We start from the raw sequence: 26173 nt of genomic DNA on the forward strand, positions 1-26173 counted from the left end.
GTTGGATAAACACTGTAACCGTTGGATAAACACTGTAACCATTGGATAAACACTGTAACCGTTGGTTAAACACTGTAACCGTTGGATCAACTCTGTAACCATAAGTGGAGGATCTGCATAATTTTTTTTCTTTATTTTTGCAAAAGACTTTTATTTTTTCTTCATTCATACTGTATAGTGTACAAAATCTGTTACTAAAAGTAAAACAAAGTTTTGTAAAAAAAAAAAAAAAATTAGAAGTTTAAATCTAAATAGAAGTCTCTAATCACATCACTAGTAAGCATCAGGGCTGTTACACAAAGCAGCTCTTTATCAGATGGCTTACTTGGCTTATAAACATTTCTAGTATTTTGACAGAATACTAAAATGTTAATCATTCATTTTGTTTCAAAAGTTGCAATTCATATTAAACACAGTGAATGATAAAAAAAATCTGATTATAAACATCCTTATCTACAATAGAGGTACAGTTAGAATCAATAAACATCCTTATCTACAATGGAGGTACAGTTAGAATCAATAAACATCCTTATCTACAATGGAGGGATGTTAGAATCAATAAACATCAGTGATGTTTTATCAATAATTCAATCATTAACAATATACAGACAGTAATGAAGTTGCCATAAATATTTTGTTGTTGTCTGGCTTCACCTGTAAAGACTTCATCACATTCTGATGAAACAAACTTGTCAACAATAGATCGCCAAAACTACTAGTAGTGTTTGTTTATTGTCGGTGAGGTGAGAATGACTTTTTCTTGGTTCTTATATCCTTATTGCTGTTCCCTGCACACCTTGAGGTAATGAAAATAATGCAGCATTTTTAAGGTATCATATATTTTCATGTTTTTAGCAAAAATAAGGAGATCTCAACTGATCAAAATCAAAATCATATATAGCTTCGACACAAATAAGAATACATAATGTTCAGAATTCAACTATAACAATATGTGAATTTTCTCATCTACATGTACCATAAAACAATCAACATCCATCTATCAAATCCAGAATTCAGATCTATGTATATCAGTAACCCAGGCACCTAATATATCTCCAGAATTCAGCTTTCTCTCTCACAGACACACGAAACACCAGTAACTAACAAACCACATGGGTATATCCTAAATATGTATTAACTTCACTAACCACTTAGCCATGGACTAGTAACTTTGCTAACAAACCATGTCGCCACGAGCTAATAACTTTACTGACAAACCATGTTCAGGGTTTGCACTCTGTATCAACAAAGAGTATTAAACCAATTTTAATCTGGAAAATTTATTTCACTAAAAGCAAATCTGATTTTGTTTTTTCTCGACATTTATTCTTGTGAGTTTATATTTGAGTAAAACCCATCCCAATGAAGTTAACAATAAAGAACATATTCTTGCAAAAAAAATTTCCCAAAAAGGAGATAATGATAAAAAAGACATGAGACACCACACAAATGTTCTTTTTCACAATGGCAAAATATTTTGAATGTTGACAAAACAAAAGAAATCTATTACAAAACAGAATTTATAGTGACAGTCTAGATACAATCTAGAATCACAATACCAAAAAAGAGTTATGTCCCTTCTCTCCATAATAGTAAAGAATGATTTTCAGGAAGAATTAATAAAGACATTGATAATAATAATACAACTTGTTTATTAACTAGTGTTTTACTGCCCGACTCTGAAATTACTCACCCAAGTAAGTGTGTTCTTCTTCCATTTCTCTGAACTTTGCAATTGCAAATAACCACAAATCTGCTGTAATATTGTCTTTTATAATGTATGGCACAAGAAAGAGACATTCTCATATTACATAGCCTTACAATAATAGTCTGAAACATTTTGTATATCATATTACACAGTATAAAATATACATTCACACACTTTATCATTTCTCAAATAAGTCAACAAATATTACTTTCTCATCACTCTCTCTAATTTCCCTAATGAAAGGATCTGTCTGGAATTAACTGACTAGCTTTCAATATTTTTGTCAAAATTTTTATTCAGGATTTCACATACTATTCACATTCATCTTGGACCTTGCTCATTTTGAAACATTTTTTTTTAAGTTTTTTTCAAATTTAAATAATCTACTTGTGATTTCTTGTGTTGACTATACAAAGTTTGGACATAACCCAAACAAATTAAATAATCTTTTTTACCAACAAGGACAGGTTGGCCTATCACAGAGTATTGTGAACACATTACAGAACACTATCATTCCACTATTCCCTAGCAATCATGTCTTCAGAGTAAGAATGCACAGCATCGATAAACACCTGTACATTCTCAGGGTCAGTGTCCTTATGTATCCCATGTCCTAGATTGGCAATGTATCTCTTGGTACCAAATTTCTCTAACATATCTTTGACAGCCAACTTCAACTCATCCTGATGGAAAAGAAAAGTGGTTTTATAGAAAAAAATCTGATATATGTTAACTGTGTTTTATACACATAAGTGGTGTAATGACATGAAGAATACTGACGTTGCTTCAGAGAAATGTCAAATCACAAATTATTTGAAAAAAAAAAATTCCATGAATACCATGCCATCAAATTATGATATACAGTGTCTATCTTTGTGTAGTAGTTACCTGAGGAGCATACAAGAGAGTTGGGTCTAAATTTCCTTGGGCTGTCACTTTTGCACCTAACAAACGCCTGAAATTCAATTTTAATCCATTTATCTTCAGAATAATGTTCAAATACAAGACACTTTAAAAGTTTTCAACTTAAACTTAATTAGAAATAATCTTAATTCATGAATTTATGGCAAATATTTTTACATAATATAAATCCATATGACCAAGAGTCAAAGGATATTTACAAATACATTAATCATGTTGTAATATCATCTTAAATCTGATAATTGTGATGAGACCAAATTTCTTCTCACCTTGCATGTAATGGTTTCTGTGTCCAGTCAAGGGAGACAACTTCATATCCTATTTTTGAAAGCTCTTCCAAGGCAAAATGGGCATCCTTGGCAAAAACGACCTGCAAAGCAAAATTAAGGTTTCAGCAATTTACTTTCCTTATAATTTAATTCAGGTACAAAACCAAGATGATGATGGTTTCATTTGTTATTTCTTCAATATCAAGTGTAACAGATCTCCTTTATCACTCAACCTATCAATGTGTTTGGAATTATCTATACAGTGACTGAACTACTTAGATTTTAACTTTTCCTTGTCCATAATCAGTTCTAGTGATGTAGGGATATATATGTCAACCACCATGACAGCTTGGCTCATAATTCTCAAAATGTTATGTTTTTTTCTTCCAATATCCATATGTTAAATTGAAAATTGATTTAGTTGTAGAAAGAGCTTGAGGTCCTCAGATGATTTCAGCTTGGATTAACATAAAACCCACTGTTAAAGGCTGCAAATGTTTTTGATTTGGACTGACATCAAACCCACTGTTAAAGACCTCAAATGTGTTTGCTTTGGACTGACATTGAATCAAATGTTAAAGACCTTAAAATGTTTTCGATCTGAACTGACATTAAACTCATTGTTAAAGAACGCAAATGTTTTTGCTTTTGACTGACATCAAACCCACTGTTAAAAACTGAAAATTCTGCTCCTTATTACGCAGAGTCAAATTAAGATGTTGGTCAGAAGCTGATAGGCAGTGAAAATGATTATATATTTGAACAGAAATATTATGAAAACATTAATCAGTATGAATTGTCTACAATTATGAACTCATGAGCAATGGTTTCTTTACCATGGGAACATGTTCAATCTTTTCCTGTGAAAGAATTTCCTTTACACCATATGCAATATCTTTCAGATATGGTAAACTGAATTTGTTGAACTGGATTGGTCCGAGCTCTCCAGCACAGGAATCAAAAACTTGCACTATCTGTAAAGCAACATTTCACAGATTATAGTACATCAAATAAGATATCTTACGATTTATAAAACGAAGTCGTTAAAAAGACGAACTTGAATCTGTACCCGTGCAACAAGAGACCATATACCAAATTTCATTTCGATAACTCAAAGCATCAGCCAAAATGTCCGGAAAATATTCCCAGGAAAATTTCTAAGTTGGACGACGGACAAAGTGATCCCTAAATGTCTGCCAGCTCTGCAGGCAACACAATAACTACATTGCATCTTTCCATCTATACTGGTAAATGACCATCAAGTTTAAACTTAATAAAAAGTTTGGTGAGAATAATTTTGTGAATCTTTCCAATAATTCATACATTAATTTAAAATCTGAATGTTGGAGTGTTTTATGAGTATTACCCAATAACTTATACAGTAAGTTAACAAACCTGTGCACCAGCCCTGATCTGTGCGACAAGGTAATCAATGACTTTGGAGGTAAGGAGTGACAGAAGATTGTGACTTTCCTTGGGATATTTCATTAGCCACTTCCTCGCCTTTGGTAGAGGTGAATGGGAACCACCATCAATCATAAATTTCATGAGGGTCCACTGAAACAGAACCACAATGCCTGGAAACATGACTCACTAAAATACAGGAGAAGACATGATCTCCTGTTTATCTGTCAGTAATAAATATACATAGACAAATTCTAAATTACTGTATATGTTCTTGTCAATACAAGCTCTATATCAATGTTACTGACTCACCGGTGCTCCACTGAAGCCAAACAGGGGACACTTGCCGTCTATCTGATGGCGTGTGAGAGTGATTGCATCCATCACATAGTGTAACTCCTTTGCAACGTCCACGCCAGTGTTGAGTCTTTCCAGGTCAGCAGGAGTATTCAATAGGAAATCAAACACCACTCCCTTTATGAAAAGGTAGAGAGTATTATAGGTAAATAGGTATAATGACATAACAGTTAACAACTTTATAAGTATAATGACATACAAGTTAACAACTTTATAAGTATAATGACATACAAGTTAACAACTAAACAGGTATAATGACATAACAGTTAACAACTTTATAAGTATAATGACATACAAGTTAACAACTAAACAGGTATAATGACATAACAGTTAACAACTTTATAAGTATAATGACATACAAGTTAACAACTAAACAGGTATAATGACATAACAGTTAACAACTTTATAAGTATAATGACATACAAGTTAACAACTAAACAGGTATAATGACATAACAGTTAACAACTTTATAAGTATAATGACATACAAGTTAACAACTAAACAGGTATAATGACATAACAGTTAACAACTTTATAAGTATAATGACATACAAGTTAACAACTAAACAGGTATAATGACATACTAGTTAACAGTTTTACAGGTATAATGACATAACAGTTAACAACTTTAAAAGTATAATGACATACAAGTTAACAACTAAACAGGTATAATGACATACTAGTTAACAGTTTTACAGGTATAATGACATAACAGTTAACAACTTTATAAGTATAATGACATACAAGTTAACAACTAAACAGGTATAATGACATAACAGTTAACAACTTTATAAGTATAATGACATACAAGTTAACAACTAAACAGGTATAATGACATACTAGTTGACAGGTATAATGACATAACAGTTAACAACTTTATAAGTATAATGACATACAAGTTAACAACTAAACAGGTATGATGACATACCAGTTAACAGTTTTACAGGTATAATGACATACTAGTTAACAACTTTACAGGTATAATGACATACCATTTAACAGTTTTACAGGTATGATGACATACTAGTTAACGACTTTACAGGTATGATGACATACTAGTTAACGACTTTACAGGTATGATGACATACCAGGTACACACTCTTATAAAAAGTTAACGGCTTCCCAATTAAAATGACATTCACACTTTTCTAAAAAAAAATCAACAATTTTACTTATATAACATTCACATTTTACATTCTATAATTCTTAACTATACTAAAAACTTGAGACAGTAGTAGAGATAATGCAAACATATTTCAAACCAAATTACACCATGTTTCATTCCTGTTTTTATACACTACATGTACAAATACTCACTCCTAAATTGTATTTGTTATCCTATATTTCATTTAAATGCAAAAAAGACAAAGGAAACACGAGGCCTATCTTTTATCAGTTTAAGTTCAAGAGCATCCATTGTCACAATTCAGAGCAAGCCCAGGGGCAAAATTCTACAAAATTTGACAGATCCCTGTAACATTTTAATTGGCTCTGACAGAAAATCTGCTACTCCCGGGAGTAAGGCTGTATTGTACACCCCTGAAGTAGCATTTCATCCTTTATCTTGTATACCTTTCCTTCCACGATGTCCACTTCCATACCCAGTGCTTGAGGGATAACAAGGATGTCAGAAAATATGATAGCAGCATCCAAATCAAACCTGCGTAACGGCTGTAATGGAGGAAGTCATCAATCAAAACTAAGATTTCTGTCTACACTGTCAACATTTCCTTAATGTATGCATAGCAGAGGTAAATATCTTCTACTTCTGTATCCAAATATGATATGCATTCTTGCACTGACATTACTTTAAATCTATTTAAAGTAATTGAATTAAAAACATAATGTGATGGTGGTAGGAACCTACAGAGAAGAGTTGGGGAAAAGATGAAGAATGCAAGCTCTTCTCTTAAGTGGAGAGGAAATTTTCTGAAAATTTGCTTCAAAAACAAAAAAAAAAAAAACAAAAAAAAACCAACAATGACATGTAATGACAAGTACAAATCTTGTAACTTACCTGTAATGTTATCTCACAGGCCATGCTTGGTGTCTGAACTGTTTTGAAGAAATTAGCAGAGTGTTCCTTCTTGTAAGCATTGTACTCTGTAAAAAAAGTTAACAACTCCAAATAAGATTACATTATAATTTGAACTATTTGTGAAGTAGGACCATTACATAGTTCCTGTATGATATCCCCACAGTAGTAATACTATTGGAGGAAAGTGATAGTAAAAGAGTTCATGAACAAGTCAAACTCAAATGCAATTTGAGCGATGAGATAATATGGCAGTTTTATCCTGTATATGTAATGGCAAAAGTGTTTTAACACAGAAATCATAAAGTTATACCTGGAAGGTAGCGTCCAGCTTGTCTCATCAACCATACTGGTACCCGCTCAACCTTCTCACCTCTAGCTGCTCTCAAGATAAGGTCATTTTTGAGAGGTGGGAAAAACTGCAAAATTTTCAATTCAAAGGTGGGATCAACATTTAGTACACAAGTTCTTTTATTTCTTTTTCACCCTATGTTAATACATATCAATAAAGCGTAACTTCAGAAATGATTAAGCCATTACTACTACTGATGGTCTTAATAAACGTCCTTACATAACACCTGGTTGACAAAATGACAGGTAATTGTCACAGGTGAATGTGATTTTGAAAAAAAAACCTATGACAAATAGTGTATAAAATAACCATTATTTGGAATTTAATTTGTCATATTGGCATTCATTAGGTAAGCATAGTGTTACATTTAATCAGACAAAATTTTTTTGAAATGAAAATTTCAAAAATCAAATATGTCAACTTCATTATGTAAAGTTGCAAATACAGTCTATTTTTTACACTCTTTTAAGAATGTCCTTATGTATAAACTGTCTACAGAATCAATTTTATGTAATATCAAAACTGATAAAATACTTTTTGAACATGTCAAACATGTCCAATGCACACTTTCCTATATTTATGAACATTTTATTATTATTATTTTTTATGGTAAATACTGATACAACTTTCATGTTTTTGTATCATACCAATCCAATTAATTATATTGTACATACATATGATTTTAAATTATGGACAGCAGTAAAGGTAATCTCTGAAGAACGATCTAAGGTTGAGATTGTGTTACAAACATATATAAAAAGACAATAAAATAATCATTATAATAACACTAATAAACATGTGATTATCATTCTGTTTTTTTCCTATCAAATAAAACCTGAAGAAATATTCAATGATTTTATATCTTTTACCGTTATCTTTTAAGGCAAGAGACGATAACCTTTTCTGACACCAATACAAGTCAGGTATTTCCTGAATACAGGTATAGGTATTCTAATTGCATTTATACCATTGTCAGAAAGCTGTACATGCATGTCAGATACCTGTATTCCATTATTAACTACTTGTACTGACTACTATACTATAGGTGTCTCATAAAGTTCCCCTTCTCTAAACCCATGGTAGAAGTGTGCATAGGTCATGGTCGCAAAACCAGATTGAAAGATACATGTTTGTATTTATCTTAGTATTAGTGGTTACAGCAAACATTAAATGTTGAGAGTGTAAATATATCAGAAAAAAGTATAATATGTGGAAAATGGTACAAGTGCAACCTCAAACAAGGTGACATAGAAAATGATGACGACATATGTGTTCCTATGGGGACAAAGTAACTGTAACCCTCATCAAAGAACATATTACTGTTGGCAAAGAAACACATCTATGTCAAGTTTATGAGCATTGCCTTGCCAGATGTGTTTTATGGGAATGAAATTGATGAACAGATCCTGACTAAAATACTTGCAACATTCAAGAACCTGAACCTGTGGCTCATTGACCAGAGGTTAAGGGATGTGTTGGGCCTATTGTGAGACGCTGGGTTTTCTGTGTAAATACCTTCCTAGGTCAGACACTGCATGATTCACTGATTGCCAACAAAGACCGCCAGTGCAGAAAGTCAACATCGGTAGTGGAAACTTAAATACTGTTCAAAGAGCAACTCAGTTCAACCTATATCCTCAACACATTGAGGCACTAGTTTCACAAAGTTAATCCCTACACAAAACATTTTTTCAGTATTTTAACAAATTTCATTCATGTAATCTTGAATGACAGTCAAGGTAGCCATTGTTAACTGAACTGAACCCATTCATATGAACAACCCACTTGCCAAATATCAAGACCCACAGATTTCTGGTTATGATGAAACATAATTCTAAGGAAAATGGGAAGGAAGTTGTGTGCTTTTACAATTTCTCATGTTACAAAATATTATAAGTAGCCACCTTTAAAGCAAGTATGAAAAATGGAACCATGTTAATGTGTCCAAAATGGTTCTTTTCTCATAAGTAATGAAAATCTAACAAGCTTTTCTGCTCAGATATTCACTAAGAAGAAAAATTCTTCCTTGAGATAACGTACTCTTCAATATCAAAACAGAAGTTGTATAGTGCACAGAAAAATGATCCTAGTAGTAGTGTCATTTTAATGTTCTAGGAGAACCTTTAACATCCACACAAGTGTTAGTCAGTGAGGTCCCATTTTTCATAGAATGAATTCTGAAACAAACTTTTCCTGATTTAAGCTTCCTATACACATCCTTTTTAAAATTTTTCAGATTTTGAAAATCCAAGTGGGGCCAACACTTATGTTAAATCTCCATACCCTACCTTTTCATTGAAATAGAAGTAACAATGATATGGTATGTTGTATCTTGAAAGTTGTGAACTTTCTGTCAATTTTAAGATTTCATTTGAAAACATTATATCATAGGATGGTTGTTCAAGACTTTATATATAATTTTCATGACTTTGACTTTCTTTCTGGGATACCAGTATAAATATAGTTCACTGTGTCATTACTCTTGTCCACTTCCCATTTGTATTGGTGGACCTCCTCTTTCAAGAGCCATACTTCCTACTGGAGACGCCTATTCGCCTACACTGAAAATTTTCACCATTGTGTATTGTGTACATGTAAATGAGTACCATGTTCCTGCTTATAAGTACACAATACACAATGGTGAAAAACTGCAGTGTTTACAAGTGCTCCAAAGAAAGTCAGTTTTTAAAAAAAATTTTTTTTAATTCCCAAAGACAAGCAGAAGCAGAGGGCAGAATTTAAAGCATTTAAGAGGGACGACTGGGTTTCAAGCAATAATTCAGTTTGGCACTTGTTAACATCACTGAAAGATGGTTGATTCTTTGAAACCCTACTTGATGCAAGCGATCCTGATCCTGATTATAAGTATAACTGAATCAGTAGAAGGGGATAATAGGGCTGTTCAGCACTCTTACTCCTAGTGTAGAAGAAGACTCCCAAATCAAATTATTTGAAATGGAAATCACATTTCCTTAATCTGCTAAGTGGTATTTGTACAGTTGTGCTGTGTAACATCCTGCAAATCAATGTGAAAGGAACTATTAACCATGTCCATCGTATATACATTGATTCTGCCAGTGAATTCATCCATTAGATAAGAAGTGATATCTTCAATGCGATAATGAGTTAAGAAATCTTTTATCATCACCAGAGATATAACTTTTCCAGTGATGATTTTAACTTTCTTAGTTTTGACCAACGAGAGTAATGCATATTGCACTTGTGAAAATATAGATATTCTGTCATAGTCATGAAACAAATGTTTTAAAACATGAAAAAAATGTTCATCCTCGGAAAAAATCACCATAAACATTAGCTAAATCTCTTTCTTCAATGAAATCAATGTGGACAGATTTTCACCAAGCTGTATGGTGATTCCAATTATTGTTTTTCCATTTCTGGACAGCAATTTACCTGCATCCCAAACATATGCTGTTTACATGTCACAGTAGTTTGATATTTAAGGATTTATTCAAAGTATCATGATTTTTTAGATATTGACAATTAGTCGACAAACTCACAACACAAGGTTTTGAGGGGTGCTGATTGAAGAAGATACTGGATGTAGATAACAGTCTCATTGAGAAATATTCTGTTTCTTTGTGCAATATGAAGCTGTTGATGATGGTTAGTTTGCTTGGTGGTTCTGTTAATGTAACCTTGTTCTTATTTGTGAACACGACATTACTCACTTTGATTGATCAATATCTACAAGGTAGGTGTCATAGACGAAGCAGAAGACATTTTATCTTTTGAAAAACCTGATCTTACCTGGTATCATTCTCAATCTACTTTTTCAACTGTGTAAATATTTTTTTGTTCATATTTTCCCCTATTTTCATCGAATTTCTGATTACTCAAGTAATCAAAGTACTGTAAGTACTATGAACTCAAATGAGAGAAAAATATCTTAATTGTGACTGATGTGCTTTAAAGGTCACACAAAGCAAAGAGTTCAAACATCATTTAAAACAACAAAATAAACATTATAAGAATAAAATTGAAATTATGTACATGTAACTGAATATTCGAATATGCATCAAATATTCATTATATCAAATAGATTAAATATTTAATTCATTGGCACTAGCTTAGACCATTGTGATGTGCTGATGGTGACAGAAATAATTGATAACAGTAAACTGAGTGGAACTTTTATGAAATGTGTTGTCCACAGTCTATGAATGACTATGTGAAACATATATGTTCTTGTATCAGCTTTTCCACTGAAGGCATATGTTAGAGAGTTTTAGGAAGTAATGCAAATATTTCTATCTTTTGGCAATTTGAAACATCTTAATTACATGAAACTGCACATCCTTCACAAACACATACATATGGGCATTCCAATTTTAGGATTTTAGGAAACCCAACCACTCTCAGAAAAATACCAGTAGATGTTGGGATTATAACTCTCTGCCTTTTATCACAGATCACAGAAAGATCTTGTTTTAGCCACCAAACAGTTTTCATTCACTAGTTTTTGCTAATAATCATATAACTGACTTATTCATTACTTGCTATGAATGAGAAATGTGATTCCAATGCCAAATCAATAAAGATTTTCAAACAACTAATTCTATCCTACAATTACAACATGGGATCAAAGATGCTTAAACCGTATGCAGAGATTTGATAAGAATTTCAATGAAACAATGAACGTTTTCTTTTTCAAAACCATATACATAACCATCAACCTAACTTTACTTTACTAGGGAACATCACCAAATAGATAAATGAGAAACAAGGATGAGGTGAAAGAGAAACATAAAGGCAGCAATAATTAGAATGCCTGATAGAATTTACAAAGGCATTGAGAAAGATGATGACGAGTGTAAACTCATTTGTTTTAAACAATAAAAGTCACTTGATCATGTGTAATGATTGTACCTATGTTGGATGGAGTATATGTTTATTTATAAATATTCTAACACTGTAGTTCTCAACCAATTACATTATTCAGGTTTTCTCTGGTTACTTCATTAGTCATGTCTATGAAAAAGTCTAATTTCTTGTGTGAGATGCCTGGGGATGAATTCAGTTTTATTTCGTCCCTAAAATGTTCTAATAACTATTTATTGTAAAGGTCACAAGCTGAATTAGGTGCTTAAGAACTGGATTAATTTTTCCAGCTGATTGTACTAACATGGAAAGGAAATGAATATAAAAAGCGATGTACTGGTATATGAATCCAAATCCAAGTCTCTGATGAACCATGCTCAAAATCTGAAGAATTGGTTGTCATTGTTTTTCTCTCTCTTCTCTTCCATCTATCTATCAACATTGAAAATAACATCCTCTCAACATATTATTCCGGTATGAGACATGTTTTAATAGTCCCTACACCAGAAGCACTCGAACCTCGCTGAGAGCATCACTTTGTGCAATTAAATTTTTTCTCGGAAAACGGCATTGAATTTCAGTGAATCCTCAGTTACTTGAAACTCGCTTGACATCATTCTACTTTTTTGTTACCAGCAATTATCTGATGTTTTAAAACCATGATTAGTGGTCCAGTCGATGTCGGCAAATACCAAGAATCGAAAAAAATGTCGAGATTTCATATTTTTGTGACAAAATTGATATAATAAAGTTCTCTAAATTTTCAATGAATTAAACAGAGTTCTTCTTGATTTTGAAAATTATCAGTTTGCCTATATATATATATATATATATATATAAAATAAAGAACGAAAAACAATGCGAAATTCTAAGAAGAACTCAGTGGATGCGACCCTATGAGTACATACAGTATATGCCTCTCGCCAATGTAAGAAAACTAAAATTGATTTCATTCAAAGCGTTAGATTCATGAATAAAATAAAATATAAGTTAAAAAAGAGGTTAGAGCATATTAATAATTTCGATCTTGAAATGATATTATTTCTTGTAGTCTGTCAACAAATAATAATGGGTGTAGGCTGAGGGCAGGAGTCACTATTGCAGTAATAAATATACACTGGTCTGATTGGTCAAATGTGATACATTTATGAATGAAATTTTATGAAGGAAAGTGGTACAGCTGTAGTTCCAAAATTTCTCACTAGATATCATCATGGCTCAAATCACACACACTTAGAGATAACAGTATAGACGACACACGACTGAGTCATTTGAGTCAAAAACAAAAGCATTGTTTTAAGCCAAAGATACTTCAAGGATTAAACAGAAACGTTTATTTATATAACTGATCATTACAACAGGTTTCATTCAATATTTCAAAACAATATTCTTTGTTTGCTATTGCAGTAATGAACAAGCAGCATTCTAATTAGTCAGCTTTGAGATATTTTAAGAATGCAATTTTATGAATGAAAGTAATAGTTCCAAAAATGATAACAACATAAAACAAACGACTTCAGTCATTTGTGTCAAAAATAGCACAGAATGATAGGCAAGATTATACAAAAACACACAAGTGAACATAAATGTAGCAAGTAAAATGAATTAAACTGCATCATACAGCTGTTTCATCCACGATTTGTCAGTGATGCTAAGGGCCTAAATTTTTAAGCTTAGGAGGCATCTGAGGAAAATAAAAAATGATTGCAAATAAGACCCACCAGGATCCTACATCACTAATCTGGCTAATTCAACTATTCAGACAAAACATTTCACAAGTGACAGATAATTTCTAAAAAAAATATCCTACTGGGTCTCTTCCTTGTCAGAAGTCAGATTCACTAGGTATTCATATATATTGGATAATATTCTTGCACATAAGGATTTTTAAGAACTTGCATTTTCCAGAATGGGCCTAATCCCTCCCGCCCGAGAAGGCTGAGACCCATCAACAATACAAAATTGATTACCCTTCACTCAAGAATGCTTTAGACCAAATTTGGGCAAAATCCAATCATTCATACAGGAGAAGTAGGATTTTAAAAAAATATGCTAGATTTCCTCTATTGGGCCTTGCCACTCCCTCCCAAGAGGGCCATGACCCACTGTTTACACAAGATTAATTTCTCTTCACCAAAAGGTGCTACAAGAGGAGTAGGATTTTAAAGAGTTGACCCTACTTCCTCTATTGGGCACTGCCCCTCCCTCCCAAGGGGGCACAGACCTAACTTTTATACAAGATTGATTCCCCTTTACCCAAGAATGCTTCAGACAAAACTTTGGCACTATCCATACAGGAGGAGTAGAATTTTTAAAAACTTACAAAATTTTCCAATTTGGGCCCTGCCCCTTGGGCACCTGGAAGCCAAGAACAATAGTTATACAAGCATAACCCTTCCCCAAGGATGCTTCTGCTCATAATCAGTTAAAATCAGATGTGTCGTTCATAACTAGTGGCGATTTTATTAAAAAGTTAACAATGTACAACGGACCATGGATTATGTGCTATGACATAAGCTCTCTAGTCCTTTGGACCATGTGAGACAGAAATATCACAATCCAGGCGGAATGGTGCACTAGCCCGATAATTGAACTTATGTTGCATTTTTCATATAGCTTTTAATTATTGAAGAATATCAAGTCTATGTGTATATATGTGAGTCAAACAATGAATAAAACTGCATCATACAGCTATTTCTTCCGGTTTCTTCTTTTGTACATCTAAATGATTCATATAGTAGTACTTGAGTGAATGTATCTAACAAGCACGGAGACAGTGTGATAATGAAAATGAGTTTCCCTACCATGAAAACAGGAAATACTTAATTTTATTGTTTATAAATGTTTGCTGTTCATAGAAACATCACATGTTTCAGCTAGTTGCATCTAACAACTATATTGTAGATGCGATATCACAAAATGTATTATCCAATTATCTGTTTCCACAAAGGTGGCGAGATGTATTCAAAGGGGGTGGGATTCTTGAAGATGTGAAATGTGGAACTGAGGATAATACATACCAAGCTGTTTTGACTGGATGTCATTTTCTCTCAGCGCTGGTATGTATGTCATAGACATCATAAAATGAGATATTTGGGGATAATATTTGTATGTTTTGTCCAGAATCAAAGGATAAGTTAGGCATGGCAGTTGCTTATTCTAGTGATCACTCAGTAAAAGTTGTAGTAACATTTTAATACAGATGGTCGCTAAGTTCAGGTTGTAAAGGTAGAGGTGGTCACTTAAATACAGTTGGTCACATAGTAAAGGTTGTTCAATACAGGTGATCACTTAGTAAATGTAATTTAATACAGGTGATCACTTAGTAGATGTAATTTAATACAGGTGATCACTTAGTAAATGTGATTAAATACAGGTGATCACTTAGTAAATGTAGTTAAATACAGGTGATCACTAGTAATTGTAGCTAAATACATGTGATTACTTAGTAAATCTGATTAAATACATGTGATTACTTAGTAAATGTGATTAAATACAGGTGATCACTTAGTAAATGTGATTAAATACAGGTGATCACTTAGTAGATGTAGTTAAATACAGGTGATTACTTAGTAAATCTGATTAAATACATGTGATTGCTTAGTAAATGTGATTAAATACAGGTGATCACTTAGTTGATGTAATTAAATACAGGTGATCACTTAGTAAATGTGATTAAATACAGGTGATCACTAGTAAATGTGATTAAAACAGGTGATCACTTAGTATATGTAATTAAAAACAGGTGATCACTTAGTAAATGTGATTAAATATAGGTAACCACTTAGTATAAGTAATTTGATACAGGTGATCACTAATAAATGTGATTACATACAGGTGATCACTAGTAAATGTGATTACATACAGGTGATCACTAGTATATGTAATTAAATACAGGTGATCACTTAGTATATGTAATAAAATACAGGTGATCACTAGTAAATGTGATTAAAACAGGTGATCACTAAGTATATGTAATTAAAAACAGGTGATCACTTAGTAAATGTGATTAAATACAGGTGATCACTTAGTATATGTAATTAAATACAGGTGATCACTTAGTATATGTAATTAAATACAGGTGATCACTAGTAAATGTGATTAAATACAGGTGATCACTTAGTATATGTAATTAAATACAGGTGATCACTTAGTAAATGTGATTAAAAACAGGTTATCACTTAGTAAATGTAATTAAATACAGGTGATCACTTAGTAGATGTAATTAAATACAGGTGATCACTTAGTAAATGTGATTAAATACAGGTGATCACTTAGTAAATGTGATGAAATACAGGTGATCACTTAGTAAATGTAGTTAAATACAGGTGATCACTAGTAAATGTGATTAAATACAGGTGATCACAAATAAATGTAATTAAATACAGGTGATCACTAGTAGATGTAATTAAATACAGGTGATCACTAGTAAATGTGATTAAAAACAGGTGATCACTAGTATATGTAATTAAATACAGATGATCACTAGTAGATGTGATTAAATACAGGTGATCACTAAGTATATGTAATTAAAAACAGGTGATCACTTAGCAAATGTGATTAAATACAGGTGATCACTTAGTATATGTAATTAAATACAGGTGATCACTTAGTATATGTAATTAAATACAGGTGATCACTAGTAAATGTGATTAAAAACAGGTGATCACTTAGTATATGTAATTAAATACAGGTGATCACTTAGTAAATGTGATTAAAAACAGGTTATCACTTAGTAAATTTAATTTAATACAGGTGATCACTAGTAAATGTAGTTAAATACAGGTGATCACTTAGTAAATGTGATTAAATACAGGTGATCACTTAGTAAATGTAATTAAATACAGGTGATCACTTAGTAAATGTAGTTAAATACAGGTGATCACTTAGTAAATGTAATGTGATTAAATACAGGTGATCACAAATAAATGTAATTAAATACAGGCGATCACTAGTATATGTAATTAAATACAGGTGATCACTAGTAAATGTGATTAAAAACAGGTGATCACTAGTATATGTAATTAAATACAGATGATCACTAGTAGATGTGATTAAATACAGGTGATCACTTAGTATATGTAATTAAATACAGGTGATCACTTAGTATATGTAATTAAATACAGGTGATCACTTGTAAATGTAGTTAAATACATGTGATTAATTAGTAAATGTGATTAAATACAGGTGATCACTTAGTAAATGTGATTAAATACAGGTGATCACTTAGTTGATGTAATTAAATACAGGTGATCACTTAGTATATGTAATTAAATACAGGTGATCACTTAGAGAATGTTAAAGTAAAAAAAGTTGGTGACATAGTCAATGTTTTAATTAGTGCAAACAGTATTTTCGGTGAACTTATAGGTAAGTCAATGTATGTAAGTGTTAATGAACGTAAATTCAAATAATCTTTCTAATGGCTTTATTCTAATTGATGGGAAACCCGAACATAAAAATAACTTGTATTTAGCATCATTAGTTTATATTGGTGGTGTGCAATGCTAATGTAAATAAAATGTTTTGATGGCATAATTTGGCTGTGTGATAAATATTTTCTCACCATAGATTTCAGTAAATTTCCCCCAATTTCAGATGATGTTTTGTTTTAGGTTTGTTGGCATGGCGACCAAAGATGAGAAAGACAGTTTGGACCTTAATGCAAAGATAGAGGATACAGACATTTTAACAAATTTCAGAAATAATGGTGAAAAAGTAGATGCAGTGCAATTGTGTAGTAAAATACTAGGTATAGTTACTGAAGCAGATGAAGTTTCTGAGGACATAAAACTACTAGGAAGTACAGGGGAAGGAGTTTCCAGAGACAGTGATGTTGATAGTATGTTTGTATTTAGAAACTGCCATGTGTACGAACGCTACATCACGACCAACCCCAAAGCAGGGTGGCTATTTCAGATGCAATCTTGCACTACTAATTCTGGATATGTTAAGCTCCGTGTGAAACAGCAAGGAAATATCCAAACCTGGAGGCCACATGGTTATGATTTTACCCAAGTAGTGCAGTATGATGAAACATCAGACTGTTATTATTTCGCCAATAATTTGCTTTCATGTTTGCACAATCTCGTAAAGAAGAAGAAGGAAATAGTTGGGTTAAATTTAATTACTTCAGGTCCATGCTTGACCGTGTTAGATTACGAACGAGACATGGATATGACTATGGGAATGAAGTGTCCTGAATGGCCGTCAGTGGCTGCTGAATGGATATCGCGAGACAGATCCAAAAGATGGCCATCAAGAGGATTCATAGATCAACAAGTTATGCGTGGTTGTTACCTGGTTCCAGTTGGATGTAAGGAATGCAAACAAACACATCTAGACTGGAGAATTTCATTTGTGCATGTAGAACAAGAACTAGTCCGCATAATGAATGAAAACCAAATCAAATGCTACATTATTCTGAAACAGCTGAAGAAATTTTTTTTCAAGGTCAAAATTCCAGAAGTTATAACTTCCTACGTCATCAAGACAATACTGTTCTGGACTGTAGAAGAATCATCTCCAGAACTTTGGCAACCCCACCAACTTCTTACAGTGGTGCAATTGTGTTTGGACAAGTTAATCACATTTGTACAGGATGGCTTCTGCCCACATTACTTCATCAGGACATGTAACTTGCTCGTCCGAAGATGTTCTCCCGAGAATAGGAGTATTGTCTTACAAACATGTTTGGAAGCCAGACGAAATCCAATGAAAATACTCCGTCAAACCCCTCTGTATGTAAATGCCATACCTGGACAGCACCAGAAATCTGATTTGCAGGATTCTTTGGACATAATACTTCTTTCAGAACAAATTCAACGCAGCTTACAAGAGACGCTATCAAACACGGACACAGAAAAAAAGTTAGAAGAGTATTGCATATATGTTATAGAGCAGATTGATTATTTGTCTTATAACAATAAAGGAAGACGTAGACAGGTGATTCAGAAATTTCAGAAGGTCATACACAATGTCACAGAACGATTACTCCAGATATGTTCTCTGGGCCAGGCACACCAGAAGGAACTCCTTGATATCAAAGCAAATTGCAACGATGAAGAGGATGTGAATGACATCGCAAACACCTGTCACTTACTTATGGTGACTGAAAACTACACCAGGTGTCATAATATACTTGGAAAGTTTGTCAAAGCTCAAAAGCACAAAGGTTATAGTAGGTTACTGAGTATTTCAGGAAAGGATATAAACGACAAGAACTTGAACAACATTTTGATGAACAAAATTACCCATGACATTTGTGGAGAGATACCACGTATCTCAGATTTAATATTCCTGCAATTAGAAGAGAACATTCTTCCTACCCCACTTCAAACTGAGTTCTGTCCGATAATGAGTGGTAATACAGAAGTTGACACACTGCCCAGAATCAGAAAAACCATCACTGTAGATCCACTTGTGTATGCGTGTTTCCTGAGGTTCTGGTGCAGTGTGAAGATGGACCAAAACATTCAAAAGCTCATGGCCCGGGACGATATGGTGTGGTGCTGTGGTCTGAGTTCCATATCGCAGAAATCAGTTGCCCTGAACCTACTGGCATTCTGCCATTCTCAGCTAGAGGAGTATGAAGAAGCATTTGCAGTACTTTGTCAGGCGTTCAGAGAGAAACCAGTAAACTGTTCCACTCTGGTTCATATTGCAAATCTGGTAAATAATAAAATAAGAGAGGTCTTTTGATTTTGAAATGGCATAGTTTTCTAACATTGACAATGAGGACAACAATGGTTGTATGGGCACTGCCATGATATAAACTAATAAGGAAGAAGTGTGGTTAAAATTACTGCTTATGACCAGTCATGTGACAATTATGATGTCATTATGATGCTTTCCTATGATTCATAGTTGTTATAAATGGCACAAGAAGACAGTTCTGTACTTCATATGATAATGAAATAAATGCTTACATCTATTGAATCCAATCTTGATATACACATTTTCAAAATTGTAGAACCATGTCCACCATCATGCTAATTCAAGGACTTCTTGTGTACAAAGTAGGTCATGTGATCAGCAACATTTAAATCTGGACATATATTTTAATTACTGATTTAAGTAATGGACAGTGATGCCTAACCGATGTGGCACGACTCTAGAGAGCGATAAATTTTATAAATCTCATATAAATAATTAAGATACTTCAGCAAACATCTGTGAAAACAAAATAAGCAATATTCTTTATCTTGCTACATATCTGTCTTTGGTGATGCCATCATGGATATAACGTTATGAAATTTAGGTCGTTAATGGGTAGTAAAATAATGTGACCTTCAGCAAATCACAACCAGCCAGATCCTTTTACATGTCAAAATTTATTAGCAAAAATATGTAGTTGGTATTATTACAATGATTACAGGGTGGTTATATAAAAAAATGTATTTGTTACATGTGATGTGTTTGCACCATGTACAGAAGCATATATACATCTCTGCTATATGTTTATAAAAATCAACTATATTCTGCTATCTCATGAGAAGTCCGTATGTTGAACAGTTCGTTGGCATATGGATGTACAATATCATACATAATGAAGTAATTTATAATGGTTGTTTTAATGACTAAGCTACGAAAGAAAAAATCTGCATGCATCATTAAGCCATTGTTATGTGTAGATTATAGTGTTTTTCAAACACAATATTGCAGTGCTAATGGCAGGACAGGACTAATCAGTAATTTGGCTGTTTAATAAAAGTGACACCACCATCTTGCCACTACATTTCCTAATATTGAGTTGTTGAGGCACTTAAGGGTATAAATTGCTGAGCAATATCTGTGATCTTAGCTCTTTCTTCTCTTTACTGATAAATGAAAACATATCAGTGAAAGTTCAAACTGACAGCTGTAGTTTTGCCACATGATTGCTAAAGTAAACGAGAGTAACAGTGAAACTGGTAATTGCTCTCGGAAAAAGACTTTATCTGACATAAAATTTCAACAAAATTGCAATAACTCTATAATCTTAATCAGATAATATATGTGTGGGGTTTTTTTATCAACTGATGCAAGTTAGCATACATGTGAGCTGTGTGATGTCTGAATGAATATGTTATGTTATGAATGTAATCAATACCATATATTGCTGAAAATTCTCAATAAAAAAGAAAAGTACAAAAAAAAACCCCAAAAAATCTATAATCAATATGGAACACGTAGTATGACCAATATATCCACCAAGTTTTATCATCCTAGTTTAAATGAAGGCAAAGTTATGCTATAACCATGAAATTTTAACAAAGATGACTGCTGACTACCTCTGTAACTGGGGGTTGCGAACACTGTATTTGGGGCAATGCACATCCTCTTAGTACATCAAGTATCATTATCCTAGTTTTAATGCAAATTTATATTCAAGATGAAATTTTAACACAGATCAATAACTTGTAATTGAAGGATTGAGGGCCCTTAATTTGGTACACTGCACATCGTCTTAGTATGACTAATAGTATACAATAAGTTTCATGATCCTTGCTTAACTCTGGGCAAATTATGCTCAGGACAAGAAAGGATAGATGGACAATGTGGTGACTACATACTCCCCATGAACATTTTCAAGGAGCATAATCATGATGGAAAGTTGAGCATATGTTTGTCAAAGGCATCTCTTTGTGCATTCTATTCAGATTTGCTGACAATCAGAATGGTTTGTGGAATAAGTGATAATCTCCTCTTTTGTGCTTTAGTTTCAAATACCATGAACGTTAGATAATACACTCTGAATTTATTATCCCCCACTTTCACCGAAACAGGGGATATTAATTTGGGTTTGTCCACCCATCCGTCTGTCACACTTTCGTTTCTGTGTTGTAACTTCCCCAAATATCATCCAATTTCGGTGAAACTTGGTCAGCAGATGCATATTAAGACACATAAGATTGAGTTCAGCAATCAGCATCATCTGTTAATATCTATGCATACTAATTAGGTATCCTTTCATTTCATTGGTCGGTCAGTTTTTGGGCTCTAACTTTCCTAAATATAATAACCTCTAAAATATTTACTTACAATATGTTTGGAAAGTGGGGGATATAAATTCTGTGAATTTGCTTGTTATAAATAAGATACCGTGTATGTGTTTTTTTTTAATTATCATGATCATTACTACATATGCATGTATATATGTTATATATAATATCATATGTATCACCTTATGAACAATATGTCTGTTGGTTTTTGGCTGAAAATAGGCATGTACAGAATTTTATCAATAATGATAAAACAGAAAATTCTCTCTCTGTTGATCAACAGTCTGGATATATACATTTTTTAGTCAAATATGATAAAGCTTTCAAAGAACACATGTCATCTACAAACAGGTAAAAATGTAGTCCTGCATAAATAAGCTACAGTAGAAAAACAAGTTAAACCTCCTGGAATTGATGCATTGGTAAAATGATATAAAGATCAAGAATTGGATCTCTTTGTAAGAAAATATAAGAGTCTAGTAATTTCTTATATATCTATTAAAAGATAATTGATTGTAATCTTGTGACAATGAAATTGGTGCATTAGTCAATTTGCATGAAGTACAATGGAATCACAAGGCATGTTAATGAGCATCAAATATGTCCAACTTCATATTGCAAAAGAAAATTTTTAAATTCTCAACGAAATAATTACAAGTTACTGTAAAACTGCATCAGCCTGCATCTCTGGAAGCTTGCTGTGAATTTGATTGTATAAAAATTATGACACCTGAGACAATACCTTGAACATCAATTTCCATCAATCACTAGATTGTCTCTTTAATCTATGCTGTAAGTGATTCTAGTTATTATTGTTTAAATGTACATTAGTTGTCCAGGTTTATAATTAATGAATGGAAGGGAGATAACTCCCACTGACACTAATAACTATTTCTCCACAAAATTTACTTTGGCATTAGTTAGGAAATATCTTCTAAACTGAGTTATTGTCTTACAAACTTTAATTGTTATTGAATGTTGTGGTTAAAATTTACGATTTTATTTACAATACAAGTTATATTAAAATATTTACAACAGTACAACTTATTTCAGTATGATTTTGTAAACATTTTCACAAAGCAATGGTCAATATTGTTTTTAAGTTTTAGTCATTCGACAAGCATCCAGCTTATCAGAATGGGATTTTTTTTTTTTTTTAAAAAGCAGAGATATATTTCAAGGCAAGATGACCTTTCAGTAATAATGATGTCACAAGAGACAAAACATTTCAAAGTAAGGTATCAAAGTATAATCTTACTGGGATAGTTTCATGTCTGCAACACTTCATCTGATGTTGGAAAAATTCTGTTGAAGGACATTTGTGTGAATATTTTTCATAATGATGAAAAGAAGCAAATGCCCAATGCTTTTTTGTAATAAAATATGTTTCCCTGGTAGTTGTAACCATGTGTTAAATGTATATTGCACATTGATGATATCACACATTATCAGCTACCATCAGTTCTTGTCAGATATTTTTTATTATAGCATTGGAAGCATGACATACCTACATATTATGTTACTTACATACACATTTCTATATTTTGCAATAAAGTTGTCACCTTGAGATGTGGCCATTTTTAATCAATAGTCTTTTTGTTTTTCTCTATCTTAACTATATCTAAATGGAACACACAACTGTTTGTTTATCTGAACTTCCATCTGTGAAAACCCTAATAAGATAAACTCAAAATTGAACAGCACATTTCAATATAATATACTAGATACAGTAGTGCCAATTCATGACTATAAATGCATAATATAGTTGTTTCATCCTTCAAGGATGCATCAGTGATGCTAATGTTGAATTCGTAGAGGCGACTGAGTAAGTCTTACATGTCAAAAACATGTACTTGTTACAAGTATCTTGAGATTATCTAACTGGATCATCTGATATGTTTGATGTGAAGTGTTATATTAGTGATTTATCTTTTGTAGATTTCTAAACTAAGCAAGAGATCCCAGAGAGATCTTGGCACCCACCATTGTTTGGTATTTTTATGTTCTTCAGAAGTTGAAATTTCCCCCTTTTTTCCTGGTTTTGCTCTTCATTATATAAAATTTCAACATTTCTCTCAAGGTATAACAATAATCATCTTTCACATTCATATCAACTTGTCACCAATTGTTTTTGGGCCTATCCAAAAATGAAATAGGCACAACTGTGGACCAAGGGGAACCTACATATAAAATATTGATGACAAAATTTCATTGCTGATATCCAAGATGGCCACCTGTTGGCAATTTGGTTTTTTCTGGTCAATCACAAAATAAAACAAATACAACTAAAATCCAAAATGACAGCCTGTCAGCCATTTTATTTTTCTGATCAGTCCCAAAATCAAATGGGCATAACTATGGACCAATAGGAACTTGCATATGAAATTTGAGAAAGATCCATCAAAAACTTTTCCTAGGTATAGTGATAACAAACTTTCATAGTCAAAATCCAAGACAGAAGCCTGTCAGCCATTTTGTTCTTCTGGTCATTCCCAAAATAAAACAGGTACAACTAAGGACCAACAGGAACCTACATGTCAAATTTAAGAAAGATCCTTCCAGTACTTCTCATGCAACAGCGATAACAAACTTTCATTTTCAAATTCCAAGATGCTTGCCTGTCAACCAGTTATTTTTCTGATCAGTCCTAAATCTGTGACAAAATGAAACCAACATATGAAATTTGAGAAAGCTCCATCCAGTGTTTTCCCAGAAACTTTGACAACAATTATTCATTGTTAAAATCTGATAATTAAAGGCTATATCTGTCAGCCATTTTTCTTCCCTTTTTTTATCAGTCCCAAAATCACATATATGAAATTTGAAAACAATCCATCCAGCACTTATCAAGAAAAGGCAGTAACTAATTTTTATTGTCAAAACCAAAGATAGCAGCCTGTCAGCCTGATGAAATTTGAAAGTGAATGAAACCTATATGTCAAGTTTTAAGGTCAAACTGAGTGCCAAGTTATACATTTCAGGTTAAAAAAGATCTCATTTCATGATAAAAAAATATATACAAAGACCAGTGGATGCATTTTCTAGATGTTGGTGTCTGAACCAGCATTTGTACCTGTCTGGAGAAAGCTAATCAATTAGCCATTGTTGACTCTGCCTTGGACTAGATACATAATATAGGACCTCAAAAGAGGGACATGGCCGAGGGTATGTGCAACAGTAAAAACTCATGAATTTTCATTCTGCAAATGTAATCTCTCCCCTGAAGAACAATCTATGGTTGAGATTATATATATATATATAAAAAGACAATAAAATAATCATTATAATAACACTAATAAACATGTGATTATCATTATGTCTTTTCCCATTTACATGTTTGAAACAAAACCTAAGGAATATTTCGTAATTTTATATTTTCAACTCTAATCAAGCAAATCTAGAAATGACAACTCTGTCCGACACCTCTGACATTATGCAATTTACAGGTCTGCATGAGGATGCAGAAAACTTTGTTTACACTTTGGCAGGGTTGCAATACAGACGGAAGAACAAGCTAGTGTTCTATAAACAGTGAAAAGAGGATGGTGTTCACTGGCCAGTATATAACAGAAAAAGATTCATACTAAAATATTCAGACAACATCCACAGCGTTATTTTTGTTACTGATTACTCATTAGGAAAACATATGTACGGACCTGTAAGTTGCGTGATGTCCCATGGCGTTGGACAAGAAAAAATATCTGTGTCATGCAAACTGTAACACAAGTTCTATATTGGCCAGCTAGCACTGCAACACATTGTCATGTGTCCTGGTAAATTATTTCACTTTTTATGGTATTTAGCGTAATTTTAGATTTTATACATATTGAGTGTGTAATAAGTTTCGGTACTACATGTTTTGGCCGCTATGCGACATCTAAGGTGTAGAAATGCGATGCAAGTTACATTATGACGTGGTAGTAAAGTTGACGTTGAAACAATTATTATAGTTTTAAAGTTCCTATTTGTAATTTGTATTTGAAGAAATTGACCAAAGATCACAACCATTAGAAGAGATATAGGATGGCTTCTAGTCAATCTACCGCTGATAATGATACTGTCAGCTCATACAATTATATTAGCATACCGGTGACAGGCCGACTTATATAACTGATAACATCTGACGTTGACACATCATCCCGCTATTTCGGGAGATGTATAAGCTAAAGAGGGAATGATGACCAGTCAATAAATTACCAAGGTATCCAAAAAATTAAATATGTTTATATTAATCTTTTATCTCATGTAAAAAAAATGGTGATGTGAATATTTTACCTGTGTTATCATGGGCGCAGACATCTTG

The 26173-nt window shown here is 32.7% G+C and overlaps 2 protein-coding genes across 2 annotated transcripts; one reads left to right on the plus strand and one right to left on the minus strand.

Annotated features, from left to right (window-relative positions):
* Window positions 1-263: 263 nt before the first annotated feature.
* Window positions 264-26173, minus strand: LOC132553470 (uroporphyrinogen decarboxylase-like). Its single transcript, XM_060217719.1, has 10 exons — window positions 26146-26173; window positions 7007-7112; window positions 6676-6761; window positions 6231-6329; window positions 4615-4776; window positions 4294-4455; window positions 3735-3872; window positions 2899-2999; window positions 2597-2663; window positions 264-2391 (listed from the first exon to the last, which is right to left on the minus strand). Exons 1-10 carry the CDS (start codon window positions 26167-26169, stop codon window positions 2227-2229), a joined length of 1110 nt encoding a protein of 369 aa, XP_060073702.1. The 5' UTR covers window positions 26170-26173; the 3' UTR covers window positions 264-2226.
* LOC132553471 (uncharacterized) lies at window positions 17513-19588 on the plus strand. Its single transcript, XM_060217721.1, has one exon. The coding sequence runs from the start codon at window positions 17513-17515 to the stop codon at window positions 19586-19588; it is 2076 nt and encodes a 691-aa protein (XP_060073704.1).

Source organism: Ylistrum balloti, unplaced genomic scaffold (genome assembly GCF_031769215.1).
Source record: "Ylistrum balloti isolate Yb309-2 unplaced genomic scaffold, AGI_CSIRO_Ybal_v1 Utg370330, whole genome shotgun sequence".
NCBI classification, from domain to species: domain Eukaryota; kingdom Metazoa; phylum Mollusca; class Bivalvia; order Pectinida; family Pectinidae; genus Ylistrum; species Ylistrum balloti.